At 36.8% G+C, this 16,035-nt stretch overlaps 1 protein-coding gene across 4 annotated transcripts in view; it reads left to right on the top strand.

Annotated features, from left to right (window-relative positions):
- The window catches only part of ROBO1 (roundabout guidance receptor 1), a 634,903-nt gene that overhangs the window by 543,631 nt on the left and 75,237 nt on the right, over positions 1-16,035 (top strand). For all 4 annotated transcript variants that reach the window (XM_039713255.1, XM_039713254.1, XM_039713253.1 and 1 more), the window contains 3 exons: positions 6,311-6,431; positions 9,623-9,761; positions 11,001-11,128. In XM_039713255.1, the coding sequence (XP_039569189.1) occupies positions 6,311-6,431; positions 9,623-9,761; positions 11,001-11,128 (388 nt within the window). The remainder of the gene's footprint in view (positions 1-6,310; positions 6,432-9,622; positions 9,762-11,000; positions 11,129-16,035) is intronic.

Genomic DNA, 16,035 nt, shown 5'->3' on the forward strand with positions numbered 1-16,035 from the left:
CCCTTTGGGAATTCATGGTTGTACTCTCCTCCCTCCACCCCTGGTGCTGTCTGCAGGGTTTAGGTGTGATCTGCCACATGCAGTCAGGTCTGATGATGTAGGTGGGCCTTTGTCTTCATCCTTGGTACTCTAACACAGCCCCTCAGAGTGACCTTGGTCTTTCTTTTACAGTGGGAAACAGGATACTAAATTCCTCTGAGATTTGGGTTATGTAATTTCTTTTATGGTTGCCAGGTAGGATTTTTTATATGTTTTTAAATTTGTGGTTTGTTAGTATTATTTTTCTTTATTACATTTGTGATTCTTTAGGTAAGGTAATTAAAAACTGATAGATTTTGTGTGGAAAATTAACCCTGGCTGGTCTGAGATTTTATCCTTGGAGGTGTGTAAATAACACAGTAGTGTAAAAGAAAATTCATGTGTAACTGATACTTCAAATCCTCTGACTTGCTTAAGGGAAGACAAATGAAGACATACCAGACATTGAGTTCAGTTCAAGTTCACTTTTACTTCTGATTTCAATCACTGATTGTAGTGAAAGCTACATGTGCACCAGTGCATCCAGGGGAGATTTATGCATGGGGTTAAATCTACAGTTTTACAGAAATTTCACAGTTGTCATTGTAAACTCATCATTCCCATGCAGGGCCTTCTTTGGATATTGCCGAAAGATTGATAGTTCTAGATATAATTTTAGTAATCCATAAAATGTGCCTAAATGTCCATTAGTTGAGTTTTGTGTGTTTTCTGTACTTAATGACTAACAACATGAAAAACAGTTTATGAAGCATTTGCTTATTTTTTATATTTTTTTGTGATCTTTGTAGAACAGATTTAAGAACATGAAGATAGTAGTAACATGCTTTTGTTGTAAGATTTTAATCTTGGTTTATAATAAGAAAGGAAGTATTGCATAGAAAATGTTTTGTACTGTAGCTGTGAAAGTGTTTCAGAGAAGTATTTCACTGGTTCAAATATTACAATATAAACATAGCTGTTTGTTCAGAAATTAGTTCTGACTAATGTGAGCCAATACGGATTTTTGTGAAGTAAATCTTCCTCTGAATTAGATCTTCCTTTGTGATTAACAAAAGCCAAATGTTTATAGAAGGTTAATTTGGAATTGTTGCAGTTTCAAACTTCTGAAAATCACATATGCTGAGGCATTGATTTTTCTTTTCTGATTGTGATTTATGGAGTTCTGTATATATCTTGGCTGTTTCTACAGTGTTGTTGGGTGAAGCATCAAACACATAAAGTGCTTCTGGTATTTGGTGTCTTGTGATAATGCCAATGACTGAATAACTGTCAGCTGCCTTTTAATTCAACAAGCAATTCAGAACACAGGTAACCCTTAATGCTTTGTAGATACCCACCTTCTTGTAGTTACAGCCATTAATAATGAGGCCAGAAAAGTGGGAAAAGGAGTCTTATGAATGGGCTTGAATCCGATTCTGCCTCTGATGTATCAGATTGGCAGGGGTGCCAGAAGCAGCAGCTTGAATCTATTGTCATTTTATCTACCTTAAATACCTTCTTTTTACGTAAAGCCACCTTCCTATGCATTTTGCACCTTCCTTTAGGCTGCCTTCAGGCCTGTCTGTATTGCAAAGCTGTTTTGTTGGTCTGTAGGGTAGCGGGGAACAATTGATTTGCACTTTGTCATGACAGATTTACAGCACAGGAAGACCACTTGAAAGACTGTTTCAGACTAGTTTCAAATAGAATTTTTTGTGTGTTTGATCTGGAGGAGGCAGCGTGTACCTTCCTGGGGTCCCACAGAATAGAACGGAAAGCAGGACAGACTCGTCTGTCTGAGCTTTGAAGTTAAACAAGAACAAACTTTAGTCATTGTTGAAGACCTGCTCCAAACACATTTTGATGTCTAGTGTCTAATATTTAAGCATGCTACAATACATAGGGAGGAATATATGGGATTCGCAAGATACAAATTTTTAGATAAAAATTAAGCTAGATAGTAATTTGTACTCCTTTTTATTCAACTTTGTTCAAACTGCAAAGCTGCCTTCTGTTGCTGACATTCCATGCCCAACAGCCTCTCCTGCAGTGGTGAGTTGTGATATGGATATTTTGGGATGCTAGACCAGACAGAGGGAAATGAACAAACTCCATGTTTCTTAACTAAAATATAAAAGCTCAATTTTGCTTGGATATACCATTGGTGGCACTATTAATTACAATTGCCTGGACTCACCATGTGCTTTTGCTGTTGTATTGTTATTCATAATTAGATGGTACACTTTTAAAGCAAAGGCAGTGTCTGCAGGTCAATATTATATGTCCACCACTTTCAATTTAGAAAATGAAAGAAAATGAGTTGTCATGTGTACTGTACTCTAGGAGACTAAAATATATGAAATTTGTGATATCACATATGCAAAAAACATGGCTATACAAAAATAAGTCAGTATTTCATTCTGCAGTCTAAATTCCCTTTTCCTATTAACTTGTTTGCTTTCAAATTATTTTGCAACAGAGCAGATTTAATTTATTAATGTAAATAAACTAGAAACTGAAAGAAAGTTAAAAAAAAAGTCACTCACATTTATATTTGGACTCCCCAAACATTTCTCTTATGGCTTCATTCTGTCTCATATTTCATACCACGTTTCTGTGAAAAGTAAATGAATCACCCACATATATAAAAATATTTCATAACACAGACAGATGGGTATGGATTTATACATGCAGAAATTTACACACATATACACAACGCACATAGGTATATAAAATATGGTTTCAGAATAAGAATATATGTGTGTACAGCTATACTGAATTCTTGGTGGTATGTTGTAGAACCCTTGGGTAAGTTTTTATGGATTTGATTTATTGGCTGACTGAGTTGATTCATTATTTGTATATGATTTTTTGCTGCTGGGTGGCCATAATTTACAATTCTGTACCTAGTTAACTCTGTGGGTGCCTAGAGTTTTCTGTATGAACATCTCCAACTATTGTTTAAAGAAATAAATGAAGTGGACTTGCTTGAATGAGCAATTTACTGATGAGGAGCAAAATATGGTCAGGCAGGCAGGTCATAGAAAATAGCTTTCAAAAAGTCTTTGTAAGTCACCATACCATCATATAGTTTCTTAGCATATATACAATAATTCATACATCTTACAGGCAGCTGAAGATCATCTGTGAAATACTGATAACAATCTTTTTCTTTTATTAGAATTCAGTATTCTTCTTATATTGTCCAACTTGCAAATCTCTGATAGATTTGCTGGTAGGCACAGATCAAAATACTGAAGAGACATGAAAAGTCAAAAAGTGCCTTGGCTTCATGTTGGTATAAATGAAACATGACATTTACTTCCAGAATTAGACTTTTAGCTTTGGCAGTTAGCAAAGCTGTTCTTTTCCCACAACCATATCTATTAGAGTAGTGGAATAAAACTGTTTTCAGTATCTTGTTTACTAGGAAGAAAGGACTTCTCTTGGTATTCAACATGGTCACAACTCTTCAGGCAGTTTGGGATGTAATGGTATACTCTCTGCCTGTCACTTTTGCAAATTATATCATTTGCTGCTATAAAGTCCAGCTGGTGTACTTTGGGACAAGGGCAAAAATATGAAAAGAGCCAGAGCACTCAAATTAAAATGCCTTCATTAACAGTTAAGTATATGCAGACTATGAATAGTTGTAATTTGCAAGGTTTCATGTACTGTCTCCAAAGGTGATTTGACTGTTTACAGCTCTAAATACTGGATATGAACTTAGTAAGACAAATTCAGTAGTGATTCTTTATGTGTTCCTACCAAATTCCACATGCATGTTTTCCATTGTGTACTTTTTTAAGCCATTGGTCTATGGTCCATAGGTGTTTCTGGGATTGCCTGTTGAGAAGAAATACTGCACAGAGACAACATAAATTGTTCATAGCTGCAGTTTTCATTTGCAACATATTAAACTGAAGGGATTGTCCAATCTTATTGAGATGGTGGTACCTAATTTTTTTAAATGCAATGAAGAATTTTGGTAGCTGCCCACCAGGGGAAGTTCACTTCCTTCTAGCCATCTGTGACTGCTCCAGTTACAGACACGTGTAATTCCACATTCAGTGGTGGGACATTTTATTGTAGCTGTGTAATTTATCATAATTCCATGTGGAATAACCGTCATTGTAGCTAAAGTTCTAAACCCTTCTCATGTTTTAAGGAAACCAACCAACCTAACAAAAGAAACCCCTCTGCATGTGCGTTCAGAATTCCATGTTGTAAGCACAGCCTCCTTCAGCATGCATGTCACATCTTAGGAAATGTGCCTCAACATCCATGAGGGAAATTTCCTCTGTGTCGCCTTCTTTGTCTAAATCTCAAATAACTTGCAAGAAAAGCAGCTTTCAATGACTTTTTAGTTTTTCATATGTTTCTGCTTTAATGCTTCTCTCCATCTATACTTTGAAGAGACTCTTGTAGCGACTCCGACAAGAAATTCCTAAGATAGTTCTTGCTTAAGGTTACAATTTGTGCAAGATACGCAGTTGTGTCATATTGTGGTGGATTTGAATGGGATTTTCTTAAGTGATAAAATAACAGAGGAGCATAAATGCTACTGAATGTCACTAGGATTTAGACTTTGAAGACATACACAAAAAATCACTGATATCAGTTTACGTGGGTTTGAAATCATCAAATGAGTTGGCAAATTCTTGTGACATATAAATACATTTCTTTGTTCTATCCAGTGTGGTCAGTATTTATATACATAAAAGGTATATATTTCTGCATATGTATCTGGATATACAAATATCCCAAAATGCAAGTGAAAGTCATTAAAAAATCAGGGTGGGGGGGCTGGTAATCCTTTGCATACATTATTTGGAAAATCAGTTGCTTCCTGTGATTTAGGGACATGTAAAACAGGAATAAATACAGATAGTCTTCTAGTTATACTTTACATCCTCTTCCCCTGCTCACCAGTTCAGGCAGTCAGCAATCTAAAACTGCATATTGATTCTTGAAAAATGTGTGTTTGCAGGTCACCTTTATTTTTTCATTCCTCATGCCTCAAATCTCCACTGAAATTTCAGCATTACCAGCTTTCTGAATGATAAAGGACATTTCTCTTGTGCTCTCAAGCAATGAGTGCCAAAGGCAACAGAATGAAATTTGTATGCAGCACTGTCTACGCTCCACGTGCGTGTCCATTTATCTCAATAACTGACTGTCATCTTTGTGCCTGTACATCCTACAATGACAATCAGAGCCCAACGCTGCTCAAGATGTCAAATTTCCAGGGATAGATTTCTAGCTGCAGGCAACTGGAGCTAAATACCTCATATTGAGAACACTCTCCTCCTTGTCACTGACCACATTAGAGCCTTTCATGTAGCTTCATATGTGGCTTTTATTTATTGTCTACTTCCACCCATGGCTTGAACTGCAGTGGTTTTCAAAAGTGATAGGGCTTGTAAGCATATGTGCACTTCAGAATGTATTTTCTGTAATTAAGGAACTTTCTTTATATATCAAAGTAAACATGGTACATATGCAGCTGCCTACACAAATTTTGCTCTATTTTGGTGAACTTTGCAACTTGTTCAACCATTTGGTCAATAGAATGAGGGAATAAATCCTTTTCATGAAAGAGCAGGTATTTTCATATGCATTTAATGTACATTTTTATATAATATAATAAGATTTGGAATCACAAAGGTAAGTGTGTTTTCTGATTTGGCTGTTATTGGAATTCTGTTATCTCCCAAAAACTGAATTCAAAATCAAGAGCAGAATGTTATTAATTTCCCAGTAAGAATATAATTGTTTCCACTCATCTGCTTATTAGCATTTAAACTTACTTTATTTAAGGTGAAGAACTAAAGAATAAAGAATTTCCTTCACTTCCTTAAGAAATGAAAACCAAAACAAACACAAAATTCATGAATAGTAATGAGCACGACCAGCAGCAGGATAGCATGCACATATTTCTTGTCAAGAAAAAGTAATTGCAGCACTTGATGTGAAAATGAGATTTATGTCTCGTGCTAATTTTTACTCTCCACCTGATGGTATCAGTACATGGGAAGGAATTGTAGTCCTTCTGGCTAACAAGCATTGAACAGGCTGGTAAGCAGCCAGCATTACATTACACAGAAAGAAGAAAAAACTAATAAGTCTCCAAATCTCAGGGATTTTAAAATACTGATGTAAAACTATGTGATATGGAAAACCAGAGATGGCTTCTTCTGTTTTATTATCTATAACAAAATATTTTCTAAGCTATTGTTATTAAATCGATAATTCATATTGAAGTATTTTTGTTATCCTTGATTTGTCCTAGATCAGAGGAGGAAAGCTCATGATCACATACACCAGAAAGAACGATGCTGGCAAATACGTTTGCGTTGGAACAAATATGGTTGGAGAACGTGAAAGTGAAGTTGCAGAGCTCACTGTTTTAGGTAAGAATTCCTTTTAGACTCCATTGATTAAAATGTCCATCTTTTGTTTTTCGTAGTAAGTCTTTATCTAAAGATTATTCTGATCCATTTCCTTTTCAGTGCTGAAAATGTTTTTCTCATGGTTGTGATCTTAGTAAATAGAAGGAAGGTAATGGCTCTGCAGCCCACCTTGGACAATTTTTTCCTATTATAAAATGCTTTTGTATTTAATGCTCAAACTGAAAATAATTCCAGTGTCCTTGACTGGATCAGTATTGTGAAATAACAGGAAAACAAAAATTAACAAATTTAAGAACAGAGGCTTAATTTTTCTTTCTTACTGGAGAGAATCAGAATTACTCTAAATTTCTATTTGGAATAATTATGCTTTCATTTATAGGAAAGTGTGCTGAGTGTTGTGAAACTACAACAGGTCTGCTTGTTCAAGTGATCCTATTGATAGTCCCTCTAAGCATCAAAAAAATATGTTTTCATTTAAGACAGCTGATCTTAGCTGAAAATCACATGTTTTGTTGCAACATCAGGAGGGAAGCTGCAAGTCCACCTGCAGTCCTAGTATTCCTTCAGCATAGGAGAATTTAGGTGCTTTTCCTTCAAAATATGTCCCATTTTACTTTAAATTAGAGGAGGCTTGAGATAGCTTGATTGTTTCCGGAAAAAAAAAAAATAGCTGTTGCATCTTTACAGGATGAGACCATCCAAGCCCCGGTTCACAGCATACTGGTTTCCATCACAATGCTGCTGCAGTAGTAGTTTGTTGGTGGTTTTATTTTTATTAAATTAATGTTTACGAGCTGTCTTGTCTGTCTTTGGCACTTTTATCTGTCTCCCCTACATTGTTGAGCTAGGACTCAGGCAACTTGAAGACCTGTTCAGAGTTTCATGTGAAGCAAGATTTTCCCAAATAAAACAAGGTTTTATGCCATCTTAAAGTGGTTCAAACTGGATATCTGGGAAGAAAGTGGTATGTAACCCTTTAGAAGCTGAGGAACCTGTACTGGTTTATTTTGGTTTTGTATAAACACTTTTGAAGCACTAGGGGAGGAAGTTTATTGTCAAATAGAGTTTCAGAACTTTCAAGCAAAATCTAAACTTGAAAGTAAATTGTACTTACATGAGTAAAGTCCTGGCACCAGGCTCCTATTTAACTGTACCGTGTAATAGTTCATCACTAGTCTGCTGCCAACCAGGGAATCATGGGCTGAACTGTTTGATAATTTAGGCTGAAAAATTACTTCTTTGGCTAAAAACCTGTAAAAGGGGTGCATTGCAGGCAGAGCTCTGTCTGGCTTTTTCTTCATCTCTTGTTCCTTTCAGACATATTTCAGATTTTCAGCCTGGGGAAACTAGTGAGGTTTTGTTTTCAAATGGGTCAGGAAAGCTTTGAATTTCTTACCAGCCACTGTCTAGAAATCTTTAAAACACCTTATTCTTTCAACTCAGACTTGGATATGTGTGAAAAAGCACGAGTAATATGCTGACATTATATATTACATTTTTTCTACATTAATCTGCTATTTATGAGGTTTGGTTATTTAGAAGTTGAACTTTTGCTTCTAGGTCTCTGCTTTAGATCAGAGGAAGGATTGCGTGCCAGAAACTGTAATATTAGAAAGTTTCAAAGTGATCCTTGCTAAGCTTTCCTTGTATGTACCAAATAATCATGTGACAAAGATAGATTCTTAAATCAGTGCTGATTTCCCCTATCCGTTTCTGCTTTTGAGTAAGAGTGTTATAAATGGGCAGACAAAAACTCATGGAAGTCCATTACTCTTCCTTTAGGAAACTGATCTGGAGAACAATGGGCCTCTTGTGGGCAGCAGTCTTGGTCTTACCAGATCAGTCCTTTTTCTCTTGCATAGTTAAGTTAAATATTCTTCCCCAAACTATTCCTACTTTGATATTTAATCTGGATGTTCTTTTCCTACATTCAGGCTTGGTTTTTTCAGCACCTACAAGAAAGGGGCCAGGGAAGCAGGTTGTCTATATTTGTGTCTTTTTAATTCACAGCTAGATTTATGTCTGTAGATCTCTGTTTTATTTCGCACTTCTTGTATATGAACTCAGGCTAGAAGTGACAGCTCAAAGATCAACTTGCTATTTCATTTAACAGTATTTCCTACCATTGCCAGCAAAGTTAAATTTTCTACAACACAAGTGTCCAGCTGGTCTGGACATCCTCGAGAATAAAGGAAGTTTTTTTTTATTAAGGTTTTGTTCAGTTCACATTTCCTTTTCAAACCATGAAGTTTTCGTAATATTGAATCTCTATGGCTGCAAAGCCAGAGTAATATTTAGAACTGCTTTTCTCAAACATAAATGTGAGACATGAAGAGCATGGGATTGTCTCTTTATCCTTCTGTCTGGTTGTTTTGTACTCCTGTGAGAAATTTGTGGTGTATTTTTGGCTATTCACACTTCCTGATGGTGCCAATGGCCTCAGACTGTTGCAGTTCCAGGGGGATGATATTTATATCTTTAGTACATACAAGTCAAAACATGCAACTGCCTTCTCAACTCCCTCAGAGCTTTCACAGGTTTATAGACAAAAAGTTCATCTGCCTTTAGGCAAAGGAACCTGCCAAACACTCTCCTGTTAAACCTTCCCAGGTTTTTTATGGACATGCTGTTGTCATCTGGTGCTGCTCTTCTAGATGGGTCATTCCTGGAATAATCCAGAAATTGTTTAAAACCACTTTTATCCTTGGGAATGTGCAAACCTCACTGCAGTGCGGCCTGGCGTGGAATTATGAAAGTAGGAATAGCCCAGCAACCTACAGCTTTGAATCCTGTTACAGGTAGAAAAGTGTATCAGTACCTTTCCTGAAATTCGCAGGGTTTACCAAAACAATACAGCCTGTACAGAGGTCAACTTTCTGTTCCAGAAAGTCTGAGCATAAGTGTGCAGCAATTAATCTGACTCTGGTGAGCCAGGACTTGGGCAATTTAATTCAGGGATAGCAGCAGTTTCAATGAATAAAAACTACAGAGAGGACATTTTGGGGTTTTTTTGCCTTGTTTTACTTCATGTGTGCTTGTGAAAGAAAAATTGCCTTTCAAATGCAGCATTGGAAATTATTGCATGGAATGCTTGCTGCTGCTGACGCCTGCAAGCAACCTCACAGTGATCCTGTGCAATCTGGACACAGAACTGCTGGATTAACCCTTGTTTTCTTTTCCCTTCCCCTTAGAGAGACCATCTTTTGTGAAGAGGCCGAGCAATTTGGCAGTGACTGTGGATGACAGTGCGGAGTTTAAGTGTGAGGCAAGAGGTGACCCAGTGCCTACAGTGAGATGGAGGAAAGATGATGGAGAGCTGCCAAAAGCAAGGTGCAGTACTTGCAGTTACCGTTTCTATAACACCTAGTTTGGTGTATGATGGGGCCATTCAGTGATTGACAGCTAGCATTTCTTTGTCTTGAATACAAAAGGCCTGGCTTGATCCATTAAACATTTCTAATTAGCACTGAGCTCTAGTTGAATTTACAATTTATGTTGAAACTTAAGGATGGCCTGTTTTCAAGCTTTGGCTGTGATAACACAGGACAAATATAGCATAAAACAACCAAGTGCAGCCAGTAGTATCAGATGCAGATTAATTCTTCATCTGAAGAGTCTTTTGTGATTTCTAAAAGTTTTGGAGAATGTTTAACAAATAGTAAAAGAGATTACAACATCAAGAAGTATATATTGGAATTGCAATTGATGTAAAATGCAGTCTGGCAATGTAGAAAGCTGCCTTGGTTATACGTGTTTTTGTTGCTAGGTTTCCAATGAACTTCTTTTTTGTCATTGCTGTAATTCAGGTCAAAAAGTAAAACACACTATTAAAAATAAACACATCCTGTGATGGATCAATATAAAGATAGATTAAATACTTATTTACTTATTTTGAAATCCTAATTATCAGTTTAAAAAACTTTCAAAGAGTGGACTGAAAGAAGAAACACTTTTACAGGGTTAGATTTGTAAGTTGACCAATTACTTTTTAAATACAGCTTTTTGGTAATGTAGCTTTAATAAAAACTATCATTTTTAGGAGAAAAATCTACTTACCATAAATAGAAACACATTGAGTGCATTATACATAAAAGAGAGAAAGGTGATGAAAGGAAAGAAATTTGTAAAAGGCCACATCATCCTTTAGGGAAAAAAAAAAAAAAAAAAGAATGAACTGTGATTTATCCTGACTTTCAAACAATTGTGGTCTTTTTTGAGAACAATATTTTCTTTTCAACCATCTTAAAAATCTGTCATTCGGATGGAAAATAATAAATATTGTTATAATTACTTGTTAAAATAATGCTAACAATTAAAAAGGTTTGCATTAGACCTTTGCAATTGTGTGCAAATAATATCAGAATAAGGTTTTCTAATTCTTGGATATATTTTGGTTTTAAAGCTTTATTTCGCATTATCATTTATAAGTATCTATACTTTTTTTCCCTTTATGGGAAATACAGAAATAAGAATATTTTTAGACCACATCCCCCATGTTTTTACACTTTACAGAAACTGTACAAAGTTCTGTTATTCTTACTCAGTGTTAACTACTATGTATATTTAAAGATACGAAATCCGTGATGACCATACCTTGAAAATCAGGAAAGTTATGGCAGGAGACATGGGATCATACACTTGTGTTGCAGAAAATATGGTTGGAAAAGCTGAAGCATCAGCAACTTTAACAGTTCAAGGTAAGAATGTTTCTTTGCAAAGAATAAAGTTGTACTAGAATAAGTTGATTTTTCTTTGTACAACAACTCTAGAGATAAAAAAATGTGAAAATACAATTTTTTCTTGAGTTATGTTCTGAGGAAATGGGAACACTTCACATCTAAGATTTTTTAAGTAGTCTTTACAATGCTGGGATGGGGAACTGAGTATGTTTTGAATTTCAGTTTTTCAAGTTCAGAATCAAGTCATTTGCTGTCTTTGTATCTGAAACACAGAAAGAAGAAAGTCAGTGTTACAAAGCTGCACTGTTTTAATTCAAAAAGAAAGAGTTGCAAGTTCAAGTATCTGCCAAGTTTTTTCAGTTAAATATAGTAGAGAAGCAGTAAATGATAAATCTGTTTGTGTATCTTTTAATACACTAACTCAGACCACTGGAATTCCTGTTGCTTTTTCATTAGAGAAGCGTATCGTAGCACTACTGTTTCTTTGTAAGATAAAAATTCAGTGGAACTCAGTGAACTAATATGTATAAAAATCCTTCACTGCCTTTATATACACAATCCAGATGTTCACTGTTCAGATAATCCCTCTCTTCCTTTCCTGGCTAGCAGACAGGCAATGATGTCATCCTGATGCTTTTTTCTGGGCCTGATGGTCCTTCTGTCCTTTTCTCTGTTCAGTGGGAATTAGTCATTATGGAGTTCTGGAGAAGTATAGGCTTAAAAGTATTTTATTTGGTAACAGGCCTCTATTTTGACACATTTACTGTAACAGGAAAGGTCTTGCCCTGAACCTGCTCTCCTTTTTTCCACCAGAAACATTTGGTGTCCCTCTGTTAGGAAAGTATTGAATTCTTTCATTGAAAATCTCATAAAACCAAGAATTTTGAGATGTTCTGTTTTGTTCATCACCATGATGTTTATACATCAAAACTCATACCTTATGTTTGTAAAATAACCAGCTCTCATGCTCAGTGTTGGAGAATAAAGGATAAACTTGTGAGCAGTAAGCACAATTTATTCAAAGGAAAAAGACTGAATTATTTCCTAAACAGTGATTTGTTCTGAAGATCACATCTTAAATCAACTGTTAATCCTGTAAAATGTTACTATTAAGAAAATTTGCTTTAATGACTGGTTGAGCAGTTACATTTCTGGAAATAAATCCTTGGTAGCCCTAATTTTTCATAGTCCTATTCAAAATAATATAAAAAAACATACTTGAAATCCCATTTAGCTTAATGATGCTAATAGATATAAAATTACTTTAGTATGTAGATGTTAGAAATTGAATGAGATCTTTTTGATAATAAACTGGTATTTTTAAAGAACAAGATCATAGCCTAAGTCCTGATTCATCAAGATCCTAATTTTTAAGTGTTTGTATTACACAGTAGATATTTGCACTGTGGCAGCTTTGCTCTGAGGATGCTGTTATGGGATAATTTGTTTCCCAGTGTGAATGGATTACCTCCTGAGCCATTTGTCTGCACTAATGTCTTCATAGGAGGGATTGATGTGAGAAACTGTAATGTGCAGGGACAATTTGTAGTTGGTAATGAAATAAATTATGATCAAAATCCATTTATTAGTGTATCCTAGAGACCAAGTTTTATGGGAGGGAAAATAATACTCCTCTAGCAAATGGATTTTCCATTCAGATTTTTTTCACATTTTTCCTCCTTTTTCTGCCTTCTCCTTTTTCCTTCCTCTCCTCTTGCCCTTGTAAAGAGTTGTTTGTTTTTTTTCCTAAAGGGTCAGCTTTTTGACTATGCTATATCTAGAAAAGTAGACTGGTCTTGTTTCAGTGCTAAAATAAGATTGCTCTAACTGTTTGTGGACACACAGCTCTTTGAATTTTTTGGTTGGTTCATTGCTTTTTATGATTTTATGGGTTTTTTTTCAAAGAATGCAACTGGCAACTCTTTTCTGCATGTTTGGTTATCATCACATGATCTGTTGACTGTAGAGTTTAGTAAATGTGTGTTCTGTCATGCCAAATTGAGTTATTTTTGTTGCCTATTTGTAAACATAGGGCTGCACTGCCAATCACAGCTTCAGACATGCCACTGTGGAGGCATGTTAAATTCAGCAAAGGGCAAGGAGGGGGCTTGGCGTGGGTTTGAGTGGGTTCGGGTTATTTGTGGAGCTTTGGTTTGAGTTTTTTCCTCTTCAGTATCTCAGCAACAGGCTGTGGTATTTCTGTGCCAGAGGAGGAATATGAGAGCTGTCAGTGGTGACCTAAGACGCGTGTCCATGTCAGGAAAGGGACAGTCCCTTCTGTCAAGTGTCTGCACAGTGGGGCTGTGGCAGGGAGTGAAACGTGGCAGGGCTGCAAGAAGTGCTCTTCAGGGCCTCGGAGCTGGCAGGACTAAGAAAAGGATTTATCCTTTTCTCAGCTCATCATTTCCACTCACATCGTGGCTGACCCCAGCATGCTGTCTCCTGTGGAGGGTTATCTGGGGCTCTGAAAGGTGGAGCGTGCGGCACCAGGGTAATTGAGATACGCAGCTGTCGGGGAGGTGTGGATGGCAGGTGGTGAACAGCTATCCTGGGTCTCACAGGGAGCTGCCCTGGATCCCACAGGACCCTTTCCTCCTGCTCAGCTCTGCCTCGTGCCTGATGCGTGCCCTGTGGGTCTCCCTGTTCTGGGAATGCTCTCAGGAATGCTGCACAGCCACAGCGCTGCCTCTGAGCTGGGAGCCAGCCCAGGCCTTGTCCCTGGACTGGGAACTGTCAGCTCAGATAGTTCAACTCTCCTTCTGTGTAATAAACTGTTAACTGTAGAAAATACAAGAGAGGGGAGGGAATATCAGTTCTATTTTTATGTTCTTCCTGCTCATGGCACTGGTGTCACAGATGCTGGTTATTGGAATCACTCTTTTCCTCTGTACAGGCTCCTAACTTTCGGGACCATAAGTGTTTCCTACATGCATACTGTGACTTCAGCCATATTCATAAACCAAATTTGGAGTTCTGTATTGACGTAGTGAAGTTTGAACTCTTCCTTTAGTGTTTTACTCCTGCAGCTTAGAAACATTTCCATCCCTAAAACTGTCAAGTTATCTTATTGTCTCCTTCGAAAATTAAATAGTTAAGGAAATGTAATCCTGATGTTGTTTCCATATACCTAAAATTGGAGAGTTCTACCCTCTGTTTTCATTTTGCAGCAATGTGTACTGCATCTGTAAGGCATCCAGAGACATAGCTAAATACATGTGGAAGCATTTCATTCAGGAGATGATTAATTATTAAATAAATACCTCAGTCAATACATAATGCCAGGAAGCAGCCCAGAGTACAATAATTATATTTTGCCAACACATTGTATTTCATCAAGTAGCTGAAAACTTCAGAAAAGGAAAAAAATGGCCAAAAAAATGGCATCACTGGAACAGTGGACTTCTGTCTTGCTCTAGCGCTAAGCAAGCTGGATATATTTATTGTATTTATATTATATTGTATTTTATATATGCAAGATGTATTTTATGTTTTGTGTAGGTTTCTATTATGTGACTTGCTTAGGTTTATACCTCAAAGCATGACTTTGGGAAATATGTTATATATTTCATTATTATATATATAATGGAAAACAATGTTCCTAAGACGCACAAAATTACCAAAAACACATACTTCAGAACTTCAGTACTAAAATAAAATTAGTTTTACCAATAATGCCAATGGAAGCAGGGCATCTTCAAGAATCTGCAAATCCCACATTGAACCATGAAAATGCTCTCAATCAAATCTAAGAATCAAAGGTTTTACCTGTGCTCACTGCCTTTCATTTGCTTTGCTCCCATTTGCAGTATTTAATTTGGCTTTTTTGACATCTAATTTTGTAATTAGTTTATAATTTCTAGTGAAATGAGCTGTTCTCTGTGAAACACACAAGTGTAAGTTAGGGCTCCAGTGGCAGCCCTGATCTGCAGCTGGCCAGGAACCATCACAGCAGTGGCAGTGTAGGTGAGGCTCAGCAGGAGTTGGGAGCAGCAGCTCAAGTGGCTCAATTGGCTTCAGGACTTCACGAGAGTGACACCAACACTGGCTGTCGGTGGCTGTGGTCAGTCAGCAGCAGATTGGTAGTGAACAAAAATATTTTGAGTTCTTCTTAGCTCTCCCTGCTCAAGCAGGGGCTCTGGAGGAGTGTGCAATACTTAGTACAGGGCCCTGCCTAACCCACAGCTAAACCTGATGCACCAGTGACTGAACTGTAGAATGTAAATTTTGCCATTCAAAGGCACTAAGCACATTCAGTGTTATCTGTTTGGCAGGAAAAAAGAAGAATTCCTATGGAAATTGTACTGGCCAGTTCATATTTTACAGTGGCAATCTCTGATACCAAGCCTTTTTAGATTATGATGTCTTTAATTCTAGGGTTAACAGAGCTTGTCTGCAAGGTAGATAGAGAGTGAAACTTTTGATAAGTGATTCCTGGCTGTGATTTTGCTGTACCAGTCAACTGACAAGGAATTTTAATCTAAAAAGGTGGCACATGGTTCAGGTCTGGAATTTCCTCCTCCTTCCAGCTCCTCTTTGTGCAAGGTAGCTCCAAGGCACACAGTAAATGACATCTATTTGATAAGGCTTCTGGGAAGAGCTGCAAATACCACCCAGAATATAAAGGAATAGGATTTGCTCTTTCATCTGTCTGATACCATATAAATATTTCCACTGTGTCAGGCTGCCAGTACACATTATAAATTGGCTGTAAATGTAACTGCATTAAGCATTAAAACAACAAAGACAAAATTCAGAATTTTATGGGATTACAGAAATGCTGTTGAGGTGTACAGCAATTATTATGCATTGCAGTGAATCCTTCAGAGTCTCAGGGCTGAATTTAACCACTGGAATTTTAAAACTAGGATTGGATTTAGGTCTGAACTTGTCTTCATGTTCTCTCTTTAAATCAGTATTTCTTCCTT

Source organism: Passer montanus, unplaced genomic scaffold, assembly GCF_014805655.1.
Source record: "Passer montanus isolate IOZ18808 unplaced genomic scaffold, ASM1480565v1 scaffold28, whole genome shotgun sequence".
Taxonomy (NCBI): Eukaryota; Metazoa; Chordata; class Aves; order Passeriformes; family Passeridae; genus Passer; species Passer montanus.